The sequence below is a fragment of the Lagenorhynchus albirostris genome, chromosome 14 (assembly GCF_949774975.1).
Source record: "Lagenorhynchus albirostris chromosome 14, mLagAlb1.1, whole genome shotgun sequence".
Classification (NCBI taxonomy): domain Eukaryota; kingdom Metazoa; phylum Chordata; class Mammalia; order Artiodactyla; family Delphinidae; genus Lagenorhynchus; species Lagenorhynchus albirostris.
In genome coordinates this window covers 79,841,359-79,856,883 of record NC_083108.1, presented here as the reverse complement: position 1 = coordinate 79,856,883, position 15,525 = coordinate 79,841,359, and the positions used below count along the sequence as shown (strand labels likewise).

Below are 15,525 nucleotides of genomic sequence, written 5' to 3'. Positions count from 1 at the left end.
CATACTTAGTTTTAGACAGATTAGAAGCCACGACTTTAGCAATAATAATAACAACAATAATAGTCAACTCACCCCAAACCACACCAAAGACCAAGACAGAGGGGTATCACTGCTATATGAAGTCAGACTCAGCTATTTTTCCACCCAGCTACTCCTGTCTTTGGTTTTTCAGGCTCCTCACGTGCGGCAGCTTCCAAGTGCAGAATTCCAAAAAGCTGAAATTGTCTTGATTCCTCCCAACGTTGGCACAGGCTATAAGGAATTGAGAATGCCAATAATCCTAGAGAAACAGATGGACATTTTAGATCACAAACATTTACGCACAACGCAAATGCTGCAGTTTTGGACAAAATATGTAAATAGATCTTGGCCATTCTTTGTGTCCTTCCATCTTAATGAGGGAATCTGCCAAGGCCGGGGGACAAGGAAGAGAGAAAGGATCCTTTGGGTTGAAAGATGAAAAAAAAACCTGGCAGAAAGGAGTCGGCTGTGAAATGAAAAGTTTCAATGTTCCCAAGGTTTGCAAAATGGATCTGAGCTGATGCAGCCCTCATCTTGACTTTATAAAATGTCATAAAATTACTTTTGGGCCACCTACGGAGTGTTTGAGATTGAACCAAAAGGGGTGGTGAGATTATTTCCCAAACCATAAACTCGAAAATGTTAGAACTGACGGTCACTTTATCAAAATTTAATCCAACAGCCTAAAATTTCAAAACAGAAAATAGGACAACATGATTGACAGATACTAAGGTATAGAAAAGAAAGTAGAGGCCTGGAAGTAAAGAGAAGATTGAAAAACAAGTCATCCTGGATTTAGAAGTTGTGAGATGAAGGTTTGGAAAATAATAGTTTTTTTTTAAAGGAAAGCGTTACATACAAGCATTATTAAAAGTGGTCCAGAATTTCAGGTGGATGTTAAAACAATCCTCTGTAGAAAAGAATTGGAAATATCTGTATTACACATTTGATCCAATTATATTTTATACACTTTCTCTGGAATGCCATAGGAAGGTGCTAAAGATGTCATTTTGATGATTTAGCTTTGCTGTATAAATTTAATAAACTAGGTATATATACTGTTTTGGCATTCTTCTTTTTTTTAATTTTAATTAATTAATTTATTTAGTTTTGGCTGCGCTGTGGCTTGTGGGATCTTAGCTCCCCAGGGATGGAACCCAGGCCCCCAGCAGTGAAAGCGCCAAGTCCTAACCACTGGACCAACAGGGAATTCCCTTGGCATTCTTCCAAATTGGAAAAATGTGTTTCCTGAATAATTACCATGATACGTTTAAGTATTTTCACATTCACTTCTGAATTGTAAGGAGATTAAGTATCAAAGATATAGCCAACATACCTGGGCTGGAATACTTCTATAAATATGGCAGCTTAGAACTGAGGGGCTTCCCTGAGTCTTGTGGTCTTCAATTCATTTTGTAGAGTTACAGTAGATTTGCTTTGTTTTTTCCTTTTAACACCTATAAATCATTCTATTTAATTTTTGTCAATTTTTTTTGTCTGTAGAAAAAGTTATTAAGTTTTCATCTGTCCCCCTTATCACAACACAGTGAACAGAAGTTATCTGGCGACTTCCTGGGATACAAGCCCTAGAGGTAGTTACTATCCCTGTCATACAGATGAGAAAACCGAGGCTCAGAGAGCCTAAGTGGGCTAAAACAAAAACGGCAAAGAAAGTGTCGACAGGTGTGAGACAGAGAAAATTCAAGGATAGTGATGTGATCTCTGCTCCTTCAAAAAGCCCTATTTAGTAGCTTTAGGAGAGTGGGTCCCCAAATTTCTGTCCCCCCCACTGGTTGCATTAGGACATTTGTTAAAAATATTGATCCTTGGACCCTGCCCTAGGCTTATTGATTCAGAATCCCCTGAGGCGGAACCTGGAAATCCGCATTTTTTAAAGAAGTACCGCAGTCCGCTTGGAAACCACATGCGGGATTCACAAGCCCCAGGTGTCCACTGGCTTCACACTGCCCCGGGCCCGCGTTCCACAGTCCCGCCCCTCTCCCCGCCCCCATCCCCGCCTCTTGTGGCCGGCCCCGCCCAGGCCCCGCCCCCGCCCCGCCCTCCGCCCTCCGCCCTCCGCCCTCCGCCCTCCGCCCTCCGCCCGCCTCGCCCAGGCCCCGCCCTCCGCCCCCAGCCTCTCGCGTCCTCTCGCGACCCTTCCCGTGATGCCCCGCACCCAGCCGCCGCGGTTGCCAGGTAGCGCGCGGTCCTTGGCTGCTAGCTGCGCGGGTTTCCGCTTGGTGATGGGGCTGCGGGATCTCCCGCCGCTCCTGCTCTTGCTCGTGGACTGCTGGGCCTCCGTGAGCGCCCAGGCCGGGGACACCCCGGTGGTGACGACGGAGGCCCTGAGCTCCACGAAGCCAGCCTCGACGACTTTCCGACCTGCTGTATCTCCTAGGCCCCATGAAACCCCCAGAGCTCCCAGGCCCTCCTCCGACCCCAGGCCCACCCCGGTCACGGACGGTGGGTACCAAGTACCAATTCCTGGGGATCTACAGTGATCCAGACTGCGGGGGGTGGTAGCCCGGGTGAGGATGTAATAATAATGATAGTAAACGTTTATTGACCACTTGTGTGCAGGCATTGCTAAGTGTTTCATAGGCATTAATTCTCTCAACAACCGTTAGAGGTAGATGTTATTGTTCACTGTCAGACAGATGAGAAAACCGAGGCTCAGAGAGCCCAAGTGGGACAATATAAAAAGCTTTGAAAGTACTTGCAGTGGTCTTGCACAACATTAACGCTAAAGGTGATAATGAATGAATACTTGCTTGCAGCTTTGCAGCTGAACACGAAATTAAATCGAAAGTTTGTAGACAGTTGTGGGAATTAAGTGCATAGGATACATTGAACTTTTCACTTATCAAAAAGAGATGCAAAAAGTCTAGTTTACTGAAAGTGACTAGGTCAAGGCCCCTGTCTGTTGACTTGAATTATAAGAACCCAGGATTCCTCCTGTGTTGAGTTGGAGGTGGGAAGTTACGGGGTGAGGGGTTATATCCACTTCTCAAGATTCATCTTTAGGGATAATTGACATATTTCTCAGAAAGTGATCTAATCCTTGAGTCACACATTTGGTGACTATTTAGTAATCTGATTCGACATGGATGACTTCAGGGGATAGCTGTGACTCCAAGATAGAGTGCAAATTTTTGTGAATATGCATTTTTCTGGGGTGAAAGTTCGTAGCAGTGAGTAGTTTGTCAAAGGGGTTTGTGATCTCAAAAAAATCCCTTTTAAGCCCTCTGACTGTAACTCCAATAGGTATGCAGTATTTTTTATCCCTTCTTAAGAGAAAAAGATCTTTCTTAAATTGAGTAAGGTTCAGTATTAGTAGATAGAAAAGTCATCATTGGCTGACATTCTGAACTCTAGGACTTCAGTTACTGAACCATTATTTCTCCTTTATAAATTATGAGTAGTCCTGAGAAAAAGTACAGAGAAATATATTTGCTATTTCAATATAAAAAAAAGCTTTGTTTTATATCAAAACTATTTATTTGATGAATTAGTAGGGAAGTTAAGTGATAAATTGGGACAGAATATCTGAAATTCTCTAAGATTTTTTGGACTGAGTTGTCTTTTATCCATGTAAATATTTCATCTGTTAATGCACTTTCTCCCCAAAATGAAGCTGTTCATGAACCATCATTAATAGGTGTTCAGGGCTGTTTTTCCAAAATGGGAGAATGAATTTACACTTTCCTTAGTCTTTTTAAAGGGCCTCTGTTTAGACCTGTGCAAGTAATGATAATAAATGACAGCTGGCATTTATTAACTGCTTACTGTGTAGCAGCCCCTGTGCTAAGCATTTCATCTGTGATGTATCTCATTTAATCCTTATAACAACCTTAGGATGTTGGGTTATTCCCATTTTTCATGTTAGTGAATTACTTGCCTGATTTTAGGTCACACCCTGGGTACGTGTTGTAGCAGGAGACTGACTGGGAGTGGAGAACTGGGCAGCCGTTTGCAGAATGGGTTACAGGTGGAAGAGAAGGATGATAACTTTCATCTTGAATGTGAGCTCTGTTCATTAGTACCCTGTAGATGTGAAGAGGCTTGGAAGAGCAGCTGAGTGCTACTTAGACCCTGGGAGTGCTCAACAGATACTTGTTGGCTGATTAAGTATACTCACATGGATAGAGACCTTTTTTTTTCCTAAGTAAAGTTATTAAACACTATTGCTTTGTCCCTAGTAGTCTTATAGCTACCTACTTACAAAGGCGTTAAGTTTTGTAAAACAAATCAACATTAATTTTGAACACATAAGGCAGGGTGCCTCAACACTTCTAAGCACACAGAGAAGTCCTTGGCTAGAGGGAAACATTGTAAAATAATTCATAAATGCAAATAAGAATGTTGTATGTATTGTCTACCAACATTTGCTTGAGATCCCTTTTTTAAATTTGTTTGTGCATGAAATCCTTTTTCAAAAAAAGAAAAAATATTACAGGTAAGATTGAAGCACTGATCTTATTCCCTCCCTTCCAGCAGTAATTAAACTACCATGAGTTCAGTATTTATCATTCTCATGCTCTGCTATCTCTTTAAAAGTTTTTTGCCCCCCTGTTTGACAGACTAAAATAGGGAATTAAAAATCCAGGTAGTCATCATTAGTAAAAATTAAAATTTGCTAAGTGGGGCTTCCTACCTCTTCCCATGCTTTTATTGTCTGAATTATGAAAGATATTTCTAGGATCCCAAGTACAAAGAACTTGAGCCAGTTTGATTCTTGGCCAATAGCCTGTGAATGTGGGCTCAGCTTCAAAGCTGCAGTTGACGTCTGAGGAGAGGAACAAGATAGAGAACCCTGATTCTTGGCAGCCTTAAGTGGGCCCTTCCTCTGAATTGGAATCTCTGGAGGAGGGGCTCAGGAGTCTGCAGTGTTAAACTGGTGGTTCTTTTGGTCAGGCAATCGATTTACTGTGGTGGTTCTTAAACCTGTTTTAATTATCAGCATCACCTGGAAAGTTTTTGAAAAACAGGTGTCTGGTTTCATAGTTAGCTTACCAAATCAGAGTCTTTCTAGGTAGAATACAAACAGAACTTTCCAGGTGAGTCAGATGATTATCCACTTTGGGGAAACCTTGGATGGAGGAGTGCTCAAACTGACTTATTTTCACTTCACAAATTTCCCCCAAAGTGCAATAGGAAAAGTAAAATGGACCTTCTGTATGAGATGGATTTTTGGTGCCTTGCAGTGGCAGGGGGGCAGTCACTACCTGCTGATTGTGACGCCCTGCACCCCACCTCTCTTGTTTCTGTAGTTGCTGCTCTGTGTGTCTGTGACTTGTCTCCAGCACTGTGTGATGTCAACTGCTGTTGTGATCCTGATTGCAGCTCCGTGGATTTCAGTGTCTTTTCTGCCTGCTCAATCCCAGTTGTCATGTAAGTTTGTGACACATGCAGCTTTGATAAAATTGGATCAAGATTATAAAATTTTGGGACAGAAAGTGAAAAATCCCCCAGGCTGAAAAACGCAAACCTGATTTTCTGAATTTTGCATCATTCAGAAGTCATGCTGTCCAAACCAATATGTACAAGAGTGTCTATCCCTTATTTGCATCCAGCCAGATGATAGCTCAGGCAAAAGAGAAGAGAGAGTGTACTTTTTACAAAGGGTATAATGAAATCTCTGTGTTCAGATACTGAATTACGTTTCACTGTGATTTATAAACAGATAAGGTGTCACATTTTTGTATCTGTGAATTAGTCTCATGTATAGCCTAGGGTGAAAAGTACAGTTTAATTTTACAGCTTTTGTTGTAGACATAATACTTGTAACAAAAAATTAAATAGATAGGAAAGCTTTGTTTATACTTTTCTGATGGATGAATCTACCAGGAATTCTCACAGTTCACATTGTCTAGGAGAATAATGGAAAATGACATTCCCAGTTGATTATAAGGTAAAGAAATAATCTCTTCTGATTTATCTGCTTCTCATAATTCAGATAAAATAGCAGCACTTAGGAGAGGTTAATTTATTCAGGATGGGACCAGTTTATTATTCAGAGATAGCTAATTTACATTTAGTCTTGTATCAAGTTTTAGCGATTGAAACTTGATAGGTTGAATGCTTTTTGGAAGTGTGATGTGTTTTTCCCATGGGAAATTTTATTGCCCAATGGGAAATTGAATCTACTTCTTTTTTTTAAAAAAATTAATTAATTTATTTATTTTTGGCCATGTTGGGTCTTTGTTGCTGCGGTGCGGGCTTTCTCTAGTTGCGGTGAGCGGGGGCCACCCCTCGCTGCAGTGCACGGGCCTCTCATTGTCGTGGCTTCTCTTGTTGCGGAGCACAGGCTCCAGGCGCGCGGGCCTCAGCAGCTGTGGCATGTGGACTCAGTAGTTGTGGCTTGCGGGCTCTAGAGCTCAGGCTCAGTAGTTGTGAAGCACAAGCTTAGTTGCTCCGCGGCATGTAGGATCCCCCCCGGCCAGGGCTCGAACCTGTGTCCCCTGCATTGTCAGGCAGACTCTCAACCACTGAGCCACCAGGGAAGCCCTGAATCTACTTCTGATATTGTAAAAATGCTTGGAGCATGGGGTGTTGTAGTCAGATTATTTATTTTTATTTTTATTTTTTTTTGGTACGTGGGCCTCTCACTGTTGTGGCCTCTCCCGTTGCGGAGCACAAGCTCTGGACGCGCAGGCTCAGTGGCCATGGCGCACAGGCCTAGCCGCTCCGTGGCATGTGGGATCTTCCCGGACCGGGGCACGAACCCGTGTCCCCTGCATCGGCAGGCGGACTCTCAACCACTGCGCCACCAGGGAAACCCTAGTCAGATTATCTTTCTGTCTAGCTGGACTATATTGTGGTTCAGTCTTTGTTGAAAATCATTCTGTTTTCCTGTCTTAGTAAGTACCAGGAGCCTGAGAGTGAGGTATCTGCTCCAATTTGAGATCATTATTTAGAATGTAATTGTTTAAAAAAAATTAGCCAGTATTGTAATTTTAGATATAGACTATTTAGAATGGAGGTCAGCCAGCTTTTTTCTGTAAAAGGCCACATAGTAAATACTTTAAGCTTTGCAGGCCATAATGGTCTCTGCTGCAACTTCTCAACTCTGCCATTGTTGAGCAAAAGCAGCATCGGCAATACGTAAATGAATGGGCATGACTATGTTTCAGTAAAACTTACTTACAAAATTAGGTGTGGTTTGTGGACCTCATGGTTTAGAAGTTAGAGCTGAATTCGTAGTGCCCTCAGGAGAGGACCTCAGAATTTTTTGAGTTAGTTTTGCTTGTGACTTTCTCCTGAATATGGAGTGTAGAAATACTGAAATCAAAACTAATAGTCCTAATTAGTTGTGTGTTCTTGTTATGTAGATTCCAACTCATAAAAAGTTTATTTACATTTGCTGAACTGTCATCAGCTAGTCCTATCGTCCAATAACTTGTAAATTTATTGTTAAGATTATTGGATTAATGTCTGTTTTCCTCATTAGATGTAAGCTTCTTGCGAGTAAGAATTATCTTTTATATACCATTTACCAGTAGTACCTAGCACAGCTCCTGCCACATAGTTGGCCCTCATTAAAAATGAGTTAAGGGCTTCCCTGGTGGCGCAGTGGTTGAGAGTCCGCCTGCCGATGCAGGGGACACGGGTTCGTGCCCCGGTCCAGGAAGATCCCACATGCCATAGAGCGGCTGGGCCCATGAGCCATGGCCGCTGAGCCTGTGCATCTGGAGCCTGTGCTCCGCAACGGGAGAGGCCACAACAGTGAGAGGCCTGCATACCGCAAAAAAAAAAAAAAAAAAAAAAAAAAATGAGTTAAATGGATGAATGAATTTCTCCCCTCCACCCCTAACTGACCCTCAAGTATCCCCTTTTGACTTTCTCTACCCAGGCAGAAATCCAGGCCAGAAACCTGGAGGCTACCCTGACTCCTGTCTCTTCCTTGCCTTCTCACATCTAAAGCCGTCTTTCACATCTCACCATGCCTTTCCTGAGCCCTCCTGTGTGCCAGTACCAGGGATTTGAAGATGAGTTAGACATGGTCTTGCCTTCAAAGAGCTCATGAATAAGGGAGACAGATGAGTGGATGGCAGTTTCTGCCCCAGACACTAGGAGAACTCAGAGGATTGGCATCTAACCCAGAGACTGGGAGTAGGGAGGTCTTTCTAGAAAATAACTGAGCTGGGTTCTGAAGAACAAGTAGAAGTTGGCCAGCGTGGAATCAGGAAGGGCATTCCAGGCCGAGGGAGCTGCATAGGGGTGAAGGAATACAGCCTGTTGCCTTAACTGCAGGTAACTCAGCATGGCTAGGGAAGGGTGGAGCCAGAGGAGTGTGGGGAATGGCAGGGGTCAAATTCTGAGGGGCTTTGTGTGTATGCTGAGGGGTTTGGATTTTTCCTGAATTCTTCAGGGGGCCGGGAAGTGAGGTGATTAGATTCCCAACTTAATAAATTTAGCAGCAGCATGGACAGTAGATTACAGGGCCCAGGCCTGGTAACAGGGAACCAAGTAGGAAGCTATTGCAGATGAGGATTAATAGGTGCCCTCTCTTTTACCCCTGAAGGTTGTGATAGTGGGACTAAAGAGAAATGTACGGATGTGATACTGATTCACTGCACAGGATTGGAGAGCTGCCTGACTCGAAGGGGAGGGGTGAAGATTCCCATTCTACTGAGTTGTCTTTTATGATTGCCCTCATATTTATCCATTCCTACTTTCTTCCTCTTCATAAGCTCACGCCTCAACTTATCACTCACTTGCTAAAGAACCTTCAAAAACTCTCATTACCTACAGAATCCATAACCTGGATTCATATCCATCCCAGCCTCTTTCAGATCTTATTTCCTACTAACCCCATTTGGTATCCACCATCCAGCCCACCTTTGGTACTCTGTTTTCCAAATACCATCAGTACATTACCCATCCTTGGCCAATGTCATTCTTGTACTTGGATTAGTGTCCCATTCCCTTTCTGTCTGATTCCTACTCATCCTTTAAGGCCCAGTAGGACTCGTAGATTTTTCAGTGCTGGATCTTTTCTTATTAATACTACTCACGGTTTTTCAAAAATATTCTTTATGCCTACAATAACAACTGATATACCATTAGAACTATACAGAGCATTTGGAAGAGAGGCCAGTTACAAAATAAATCAATACTCCATCAATAAACATTCAAAAAATATAATGGAAATGGATTCTATTCATAACACCAATAGAAATTTAACATAGTTAGAATTAAACTTAACTATTCAGAATTTTTGTGAAGAAAAACTTCAAAATATAGTGAGACATAAAACATTTGAATAACTGGAGAGATACGGTCTGTGTAGTGGGATGGGAAGAATCATTACTTATACATTTCAATTTATTATAATGTAATTCTAGTCAGATGAGAGAGGGATAATGTGTCAAAATGATTCTAAAATTTATCTGGAAGAATAAACAGAACAGCCAAGACGTTATTGAATAAGAAGAGCAAACTTATAGGTTTAAAACAGTTGTAACACTATAATAATGAAAATAATGTGTATTAATTCAAGACAGATTAGTAGGTCATTGGAAGAGAATAGAAAGGCCAAAAATCAGTTGTGTGTACTGATTTTACACCAGCTCACTTTTTAAAAAAGTATTATGTTTTTTTCTACTTATGTATTTAATATAAATATGGTATTTCATCTCTGTGGAGTAAAGGTTGGATCATGATGTAGGATTTACATCCTAAATGATGTAGGATGATTATTTAAAAACAAAAAACATTAGGTTCCTGCTTCATAGCATTACATCGAAGTAAATTACCAAGAGATAGAAACGTTAAAAAAAATTAATGAGCAAATGAAAAATATAGGTGAACATTTATTAATCTTGGGTTAGGGAATGTCTTTTAAGCATAAACCCAAAGGCAAACTATAAAAGAAAAGATTGACAACTTCATTATTTTTAAAAAAAATCAGGTACTTCCCTGGTGGCACAGTGGATAAGAATCCGCCTGCCAATGCAGGGGACATAGGTTCAATCCCTGGTCCAGGAAGATCCCACATGCCACGGAACAGCTAAGCCCTTGCGCCACAACTACTGAGCCTGCACTCTAGAGCCCGCGAGCCACAACTACTGAGCCCGCGTGCTGCAACTACTGAAGCCCACGCACCTAGAGCCCATGCTCGGCAACAAGAGAAGCCACTGCAATGAGAAGCCCGTGCACCGCAACGAAGGGTAGCCCCTGCTCGCCACAAGTAGAGAAAGCCCACATGCAGCAACGAAGACCCAACGCAGCCAAAAAAAAAAATATATATATATATATATATATATGGGTTATTATAAGTCAATGAGAAGACAAACATTCTAATAAAAAATGGTCAACTTACTGAAGAATAAATACCAGTAAGCAGAAACTATATGGAAAAATATTTAACCTCACTAGTAAAAGAGAAAATTCAAATTTAAACAATGAGATAACAGGCTTTTGCCCATGAAATTGGCAAAGGGTAAAAACTGAATGATAATATCCAATCTTGGCAAGAGTACAGGAAATATGCGCTCTTACTATTACAGTGTTGGTAAGGATGCATCTTGCCTTTCTGGAAGGTGATTTGGCAGTATGTCCCAGAAGCCTTAAATTACGCGTACCTACCTTTTGACCCAGCAATTCCACTTCAGGAGACATGGCCTAAGGAAATAGCGATATTAATAAAAATGTATGTACAAGGATGTCATTATAGCATTATATATAATCGGGGAAAATTAGAAACAGCCTAGATCAACAGTAGAGGATTGGTTAAAAAAATTGGGAGTATCTTAATAAATTGGTATAAATGAAGCTATTTAGTATAATAATACAAAAACATATTTGATATGGGAAATATTGGGCACTATATATTAAGTGAAAAAAAGCCTTAAAGCAGTATGTAATATCTCATTTTTGTTATATCTCTATGCCATATCTGTATCAGTATCAAATAGATTAGGGTTTGTTAAGTCTGGGATTGGTTGAAGACTTATCTATACTGTAACTTCTAAGCCCCGAAACTTCCAGATGACGTTACATTTTCTCATTCTCACAATCCTTTGTGAAGACAGCTTTATTCTAAAGATTAGGAATTTTGGATCCATTCTGAGTACTTATAAACAATCTGAAGTTCTGCAAAATTTTATGTAATTGATTCTGTCAGAGTTTGCAAGGTTCATTTACATCAAAATTATACTCTGATCTATATTCCATACTTGACAAGATTTTCTTAAAGGTGATTCTAGTTGTCTTCATATTTTCACTGTTAGAGGAAGAAGTTTAAAATGCCAAACAATTTAACACTGAATAAACTAAATAAAAGTGGATTCAATTCTAACATCGCACTTTCATAAATATCCTCCATGTAGTTGTTAACATAGTATAGTGCAAGCATCTGACAGTTTTAAAATAATCTTGCTAAGATTGTGTGCATTTGCCTTAAAACTTTGTCTTATTATTTTTTTAATTTTCAGGAGTGATAGTCAGTTTTGTAGTCAAAAAGCAGCCATCTATTCATTGAATTTTACAGCAGACCCACCTCAGAGAGTATTTAAACTTGTTGACCAAATCAATCCATCTATTTTCTGCATTCACATTACAAACTGTAAGTATTTGATGGTGATATACTTTGTGAAACTCTGAAAATTTTTTTCTTTTAAAAATTCTTTTATGGAAAAATGTCCCATTGTTAGATTTAAAGCAGTTATTCTGTGGTTTGGCTAGAGTTTATCTTGAGGCCATTCCACAGACAACTGCAAGTAACTTTATAAACCTGTGGCCATGCACATTTTCCTTAATTGTGCTTGTGTAGTTATCTTTTGAAATCTCATACTTTATTTCAAAGGTGTTTATAATATGTAGACATGCATAGGAATCTAGATTTATTTAGGGGTGTGTGTGTGTGTGTGTATGTATGTGTGTGTGTGTGTTTTACTTTATTTCCTCCTGATTTAATAGTTGAGAATCAGGTTCAGCTTTGGTTTCAGGTTCCCTTTTTCTCTTTTATTTTTACTAAGAATATTTGCATGAAAACAGGATCTTTATTTTTTTATTTCTTTATTTTTTTTTTGCGGTATGCAGGCCTCTCACTGTTGTGGCCTCTCCCGTTGTGGAGCACAGGCTCCGGACACGCAGGCTCAGCGGCCATGGCTCACAGGCCTAGCCGCTCCACGGCATGTGGGATCTTCCCAGACTGGGGCACAAACACGTGTCCCCTGCATCGGCAGGCGGACTCTCGACCACTGCGCCACCAGGGAAGCCCCAGGATCTTTATTTTTATCTGAGCATTTAGCTCAGTTAGGTGTCTAGTTCCAAAGTACATGTGAGTGTAAAATGTTATCAAGATATCAAAGATCAGAGACACATTTATGGTTTTATCTAACTTTATCGTCTTTTCAGAGTGTCTTTATATTTTGTTCCTTTGCACCTGAACATTTAGGCGATTGCTCTGTGATTTGTAATCTGAGGTAATGACTGGTCAGTCATTGTCATGTTCTCTGACATAACAGGCCCAGTGAACAGACCAGCCTGTTCCCTCCTCCTCCCACCTCTCATGTACAGGGCACATTATCCTCCTGGGCTTTGGAGGTGGCTGTGTGAGGGTAGAAACAGGGTCTTTCATTCCCATAGCCATCTGGAGAGAGTTGTCCCTTAGAGGTTTATGCAGCAGATGCCTCAGTCCATGGGCTAGAGAAAGAGATTGATTATTATTGGTTTCTCTTGTGCTCTTTACCTGTAGGCTTTAGAAACCATTGCTTCCACAATAGAGAAAGACCCTATTTATTTAATAAGATTCAAGAAATCTTGGGGAAAGTGAATATAAAAAGAGACACTTTAGTGTCTTCACATCAACCTTAATGCTACTGAAAGTTGTTTCCAAAATACTACATATGTTATATATACTATACATGTTATGTTTTATACTGATCTAAAATGTTTTTTCTAAAAACAGATAAACCTGCATTATCCTTTATTAATCCGGAAGTGCCTGATGAAAGCAATTTTGATAAATTGATGAAAACATCGGATGGTTTTTCAACGAATGCAGAATCAGATGTTTCCTTGACAACCAAACCGGATGCTCCAAATACTGCAAAGTATGAGGTGAGCCAGGAACTTAAGTCCACTCATCCCATCACAAATATCTTGTCTTTGTAAGTTAACTTTTCAGTTTGTTCCCAGTAAACGGGCTTTCCTGAGACACAGAATTCATATTATAAACTAAAAAACTTAATGTGCGTGCTTATAGATCAAAGATCATGAAAATTAAACTTGAGTAGTTGAATTCTAACATAGCGTTTTGAGGCATTTATTCTGTGGTAAGCTTGCATTTGTCTCTGCAGAATTTTTTCTTTTCCACCTCAAAAGATGCAGCAAAGTGCTTTTTTCTTTGCAAAAAAAAAAAAAAAATTTGCAAAGATGCAAATTTTATGCATCTTCCTGTGTCACTATAAAAGTTACCACTTCTTGAGAATTTCCCATGTGCCAGGCACTGTGCAGAGCTTTTCAGACATAATTGCACACAACCCTGGGAAGGATATGTCATTGTCTCCATTTAAGTGATGAGGAAAACACAGGTATAGGAAGGAACTAGTGTTGGAGCTATATTTTACTGGTACAAAGTATTCCTTCCATGGATGTGTCGTTATTTATTATTGAGTCATTCCACTATTTACCAGACATTCGTTTCTAGTTTTTGCTATTGTAAATAATCCACAATAAACATTCCTATAGGTACATTTTTTTTTTGGCTGTGTTGGGTCTGTTGCTGTGCACGGGCTTTCTCTAGTTCGGCGAGCGGGGGCTACTCTTCATCGCGGCACGCAGGCTTCTCATTGCGGTAGCTTTTCTTGTTGCAGAGCATGGGCTCTAGGCACGTGGGCTTCAGTAGTTGTGGCCCGCAAGCTCAGTAGTTGGGGCTCACGGCCCTGGAGTGTGCGGGCTTCAGTAGATGGGGCACATGGGCTCAGTAGTTGTGGCTCTTGGGCTCTAGAGTGCAGGTTCAGCAGTTGTAGCACACGGGCTTAGTTGCTCCGTGGCATGTGGTATCTTCCTTGACCATGGATCAAACCCGTGTCCCCTGCATTGGCAGGTGGATTCTTAACCATTGCACCACCAGGGAAGTCCCTAAATACATATATTTTTGTCTGATTAAACCTTAGGATATGTTCCTATAAACGGGTTAACTTGGTCAAAATGAATGGGAATTTAAAATACCGATTCCAGATTGCTCTCCAGAAAGATTGCAGGAATTTATACTCCCAGCTCTGGTGAAGGACAGGGCTTGTTTCCTCCTTGCTGGCACCTGTGTCAGCTTCCTACATACCCTTCCAGTGGAATAGAAATAAAATTGCCTAGAATAAAAAAGCCTGCAAATGCAGTAACATGCGTACACAGAAACACACATTCTTAAAAGGAAAAGGGTGGGACAGCTAGCTAGAGGTAAGCTCCCTGTGGACAAGGACCACATCTGTTTTTTAATCACCCCTGTGTTCCCGATGCCTGCAGTGCTGCCTGTCACATAGTAGGTGTGCAGTAAGTGTTGAAGGAACACCTTAGTTGCACCATGACAGCTGTTTGTTGTTCTGTTTGCAGTATGGGGTTCATCTGCAGACTTCACATTCATTTCTGAGATTTCCTTCTCCCCTTACATCATCTCTGTGCACCGATAATAACCCTGCAGGTAAGAGAGTGGGCACTTTTCTTCCTTTCTGCAAACAGAGTTTGTTCTTAGTTTATATCTATAGTAGTCATAATTAAACAGACTTCGTAACTAGAAACAGAGAGTCTTAGAGTTGAAAGAGGCCTCAAAGGTTGAATAGTTCAGTTTCCCACCCAGTGCCAGAATCTTTTCTACAACATGCAGTCACTGTTTGAGCACTTGCAATGATGGGAAACTCACTACCTGTAACCAGCCCATTAAGTTGTTTAACTCTTCCAGTTGTTGGAAAGTTCTTTTTTTTTTTTTTTGGTGGTACGCGAGCCTCTCACTGTTGTGGCCTCTCCCATTGCGGAGCACAGGCTCCAGACGCGGCAGGCTCAGCGGCCATGGCTCACGGGCTCAGCCGCTCCGCGGCATGTGGGATCTTCCCGGACCGGGGCATGAACCCGTGTCCCCTGCATCGGCAGGCGGACTCTCAACCACTGCGCCACCAGGGAAGCCCGGAAAGTTCTTTTTTTAAAAAAATATTTATTTATTTGGCTGCAGCAGGTCTTAGTTGCAGCATGCAGGATCTTTTAGTTGCAGCATGTGGGATCTAGTTCCCTGACGGGGGATCGAACCCGGGCCCCCCTGCATTGGGAGCATGAAGTCTTAACCACAGGACCACCAAGGAGGTCCCTGTTGGAAAGTTCTTTCCTCGCTGGAGCTAAAGTTTGTCAGTAGTTAACACTGATTAACTGTATGCTGGGTATTGTGTTAAGTGCTTGCATGTGTTTTTCCATGTGATCCTTAACAATGATCCTCTAAGGGAGGGTTGTTTTCATTCTTTAGATGAGGAAACTGAGAAACGTTCAGTTTCTTACTCAGGCGGTGGTGGA

The 15,525-nt window shown here is 41.3% G+C and overlaps 1 protein-coding gene across 6 annotated transcripts in view; it reads left to right on the top strand.

Annotated features, from left to right (window-relative positions):
• Positions 1-2,201: 2,201 nt before the first annotated feature.
• TCTN1 (tectonic family member 1) overlaps positions 2,202-15,525 on the top strand; it is a 33,070-nt gene continuing 19,746 nt past the window's right edge. For 3 of the 6 annotated variants that reach the window (XM_060170555.1, XM_060170554.1, XM_060170553.1), the window contains exons 1-5: positions 2,202-2,484; positions 5,292-5,412; positions 11,460-11,590; positions 12,938-13,089; positions 14,581-14,668. In XM_060170555.1, the coding sequence (XP_060026538.1) occupies positions 2,265-2,484; positions 5,292-5,412; positions 11,460-11,590; positions 12,938-13,089; positions 14,581-14,668 (712 nt within the window). In that variant the 5' untranslated portion in view covers positions 2,202-2,264. Of the gene's footprint in view, positions 2,485-5,291; positions 5,413-11,459; positions 11,591-12,277; positions 12,308-12,937; positions 13,090-14,580; positions 14,669-15,525 lie in introns of those variants that run through there. The other 3 variants (XM_060170558.1, XM_060170556.1, XM_060170559.1) reach the window with 2 other exon arrangements.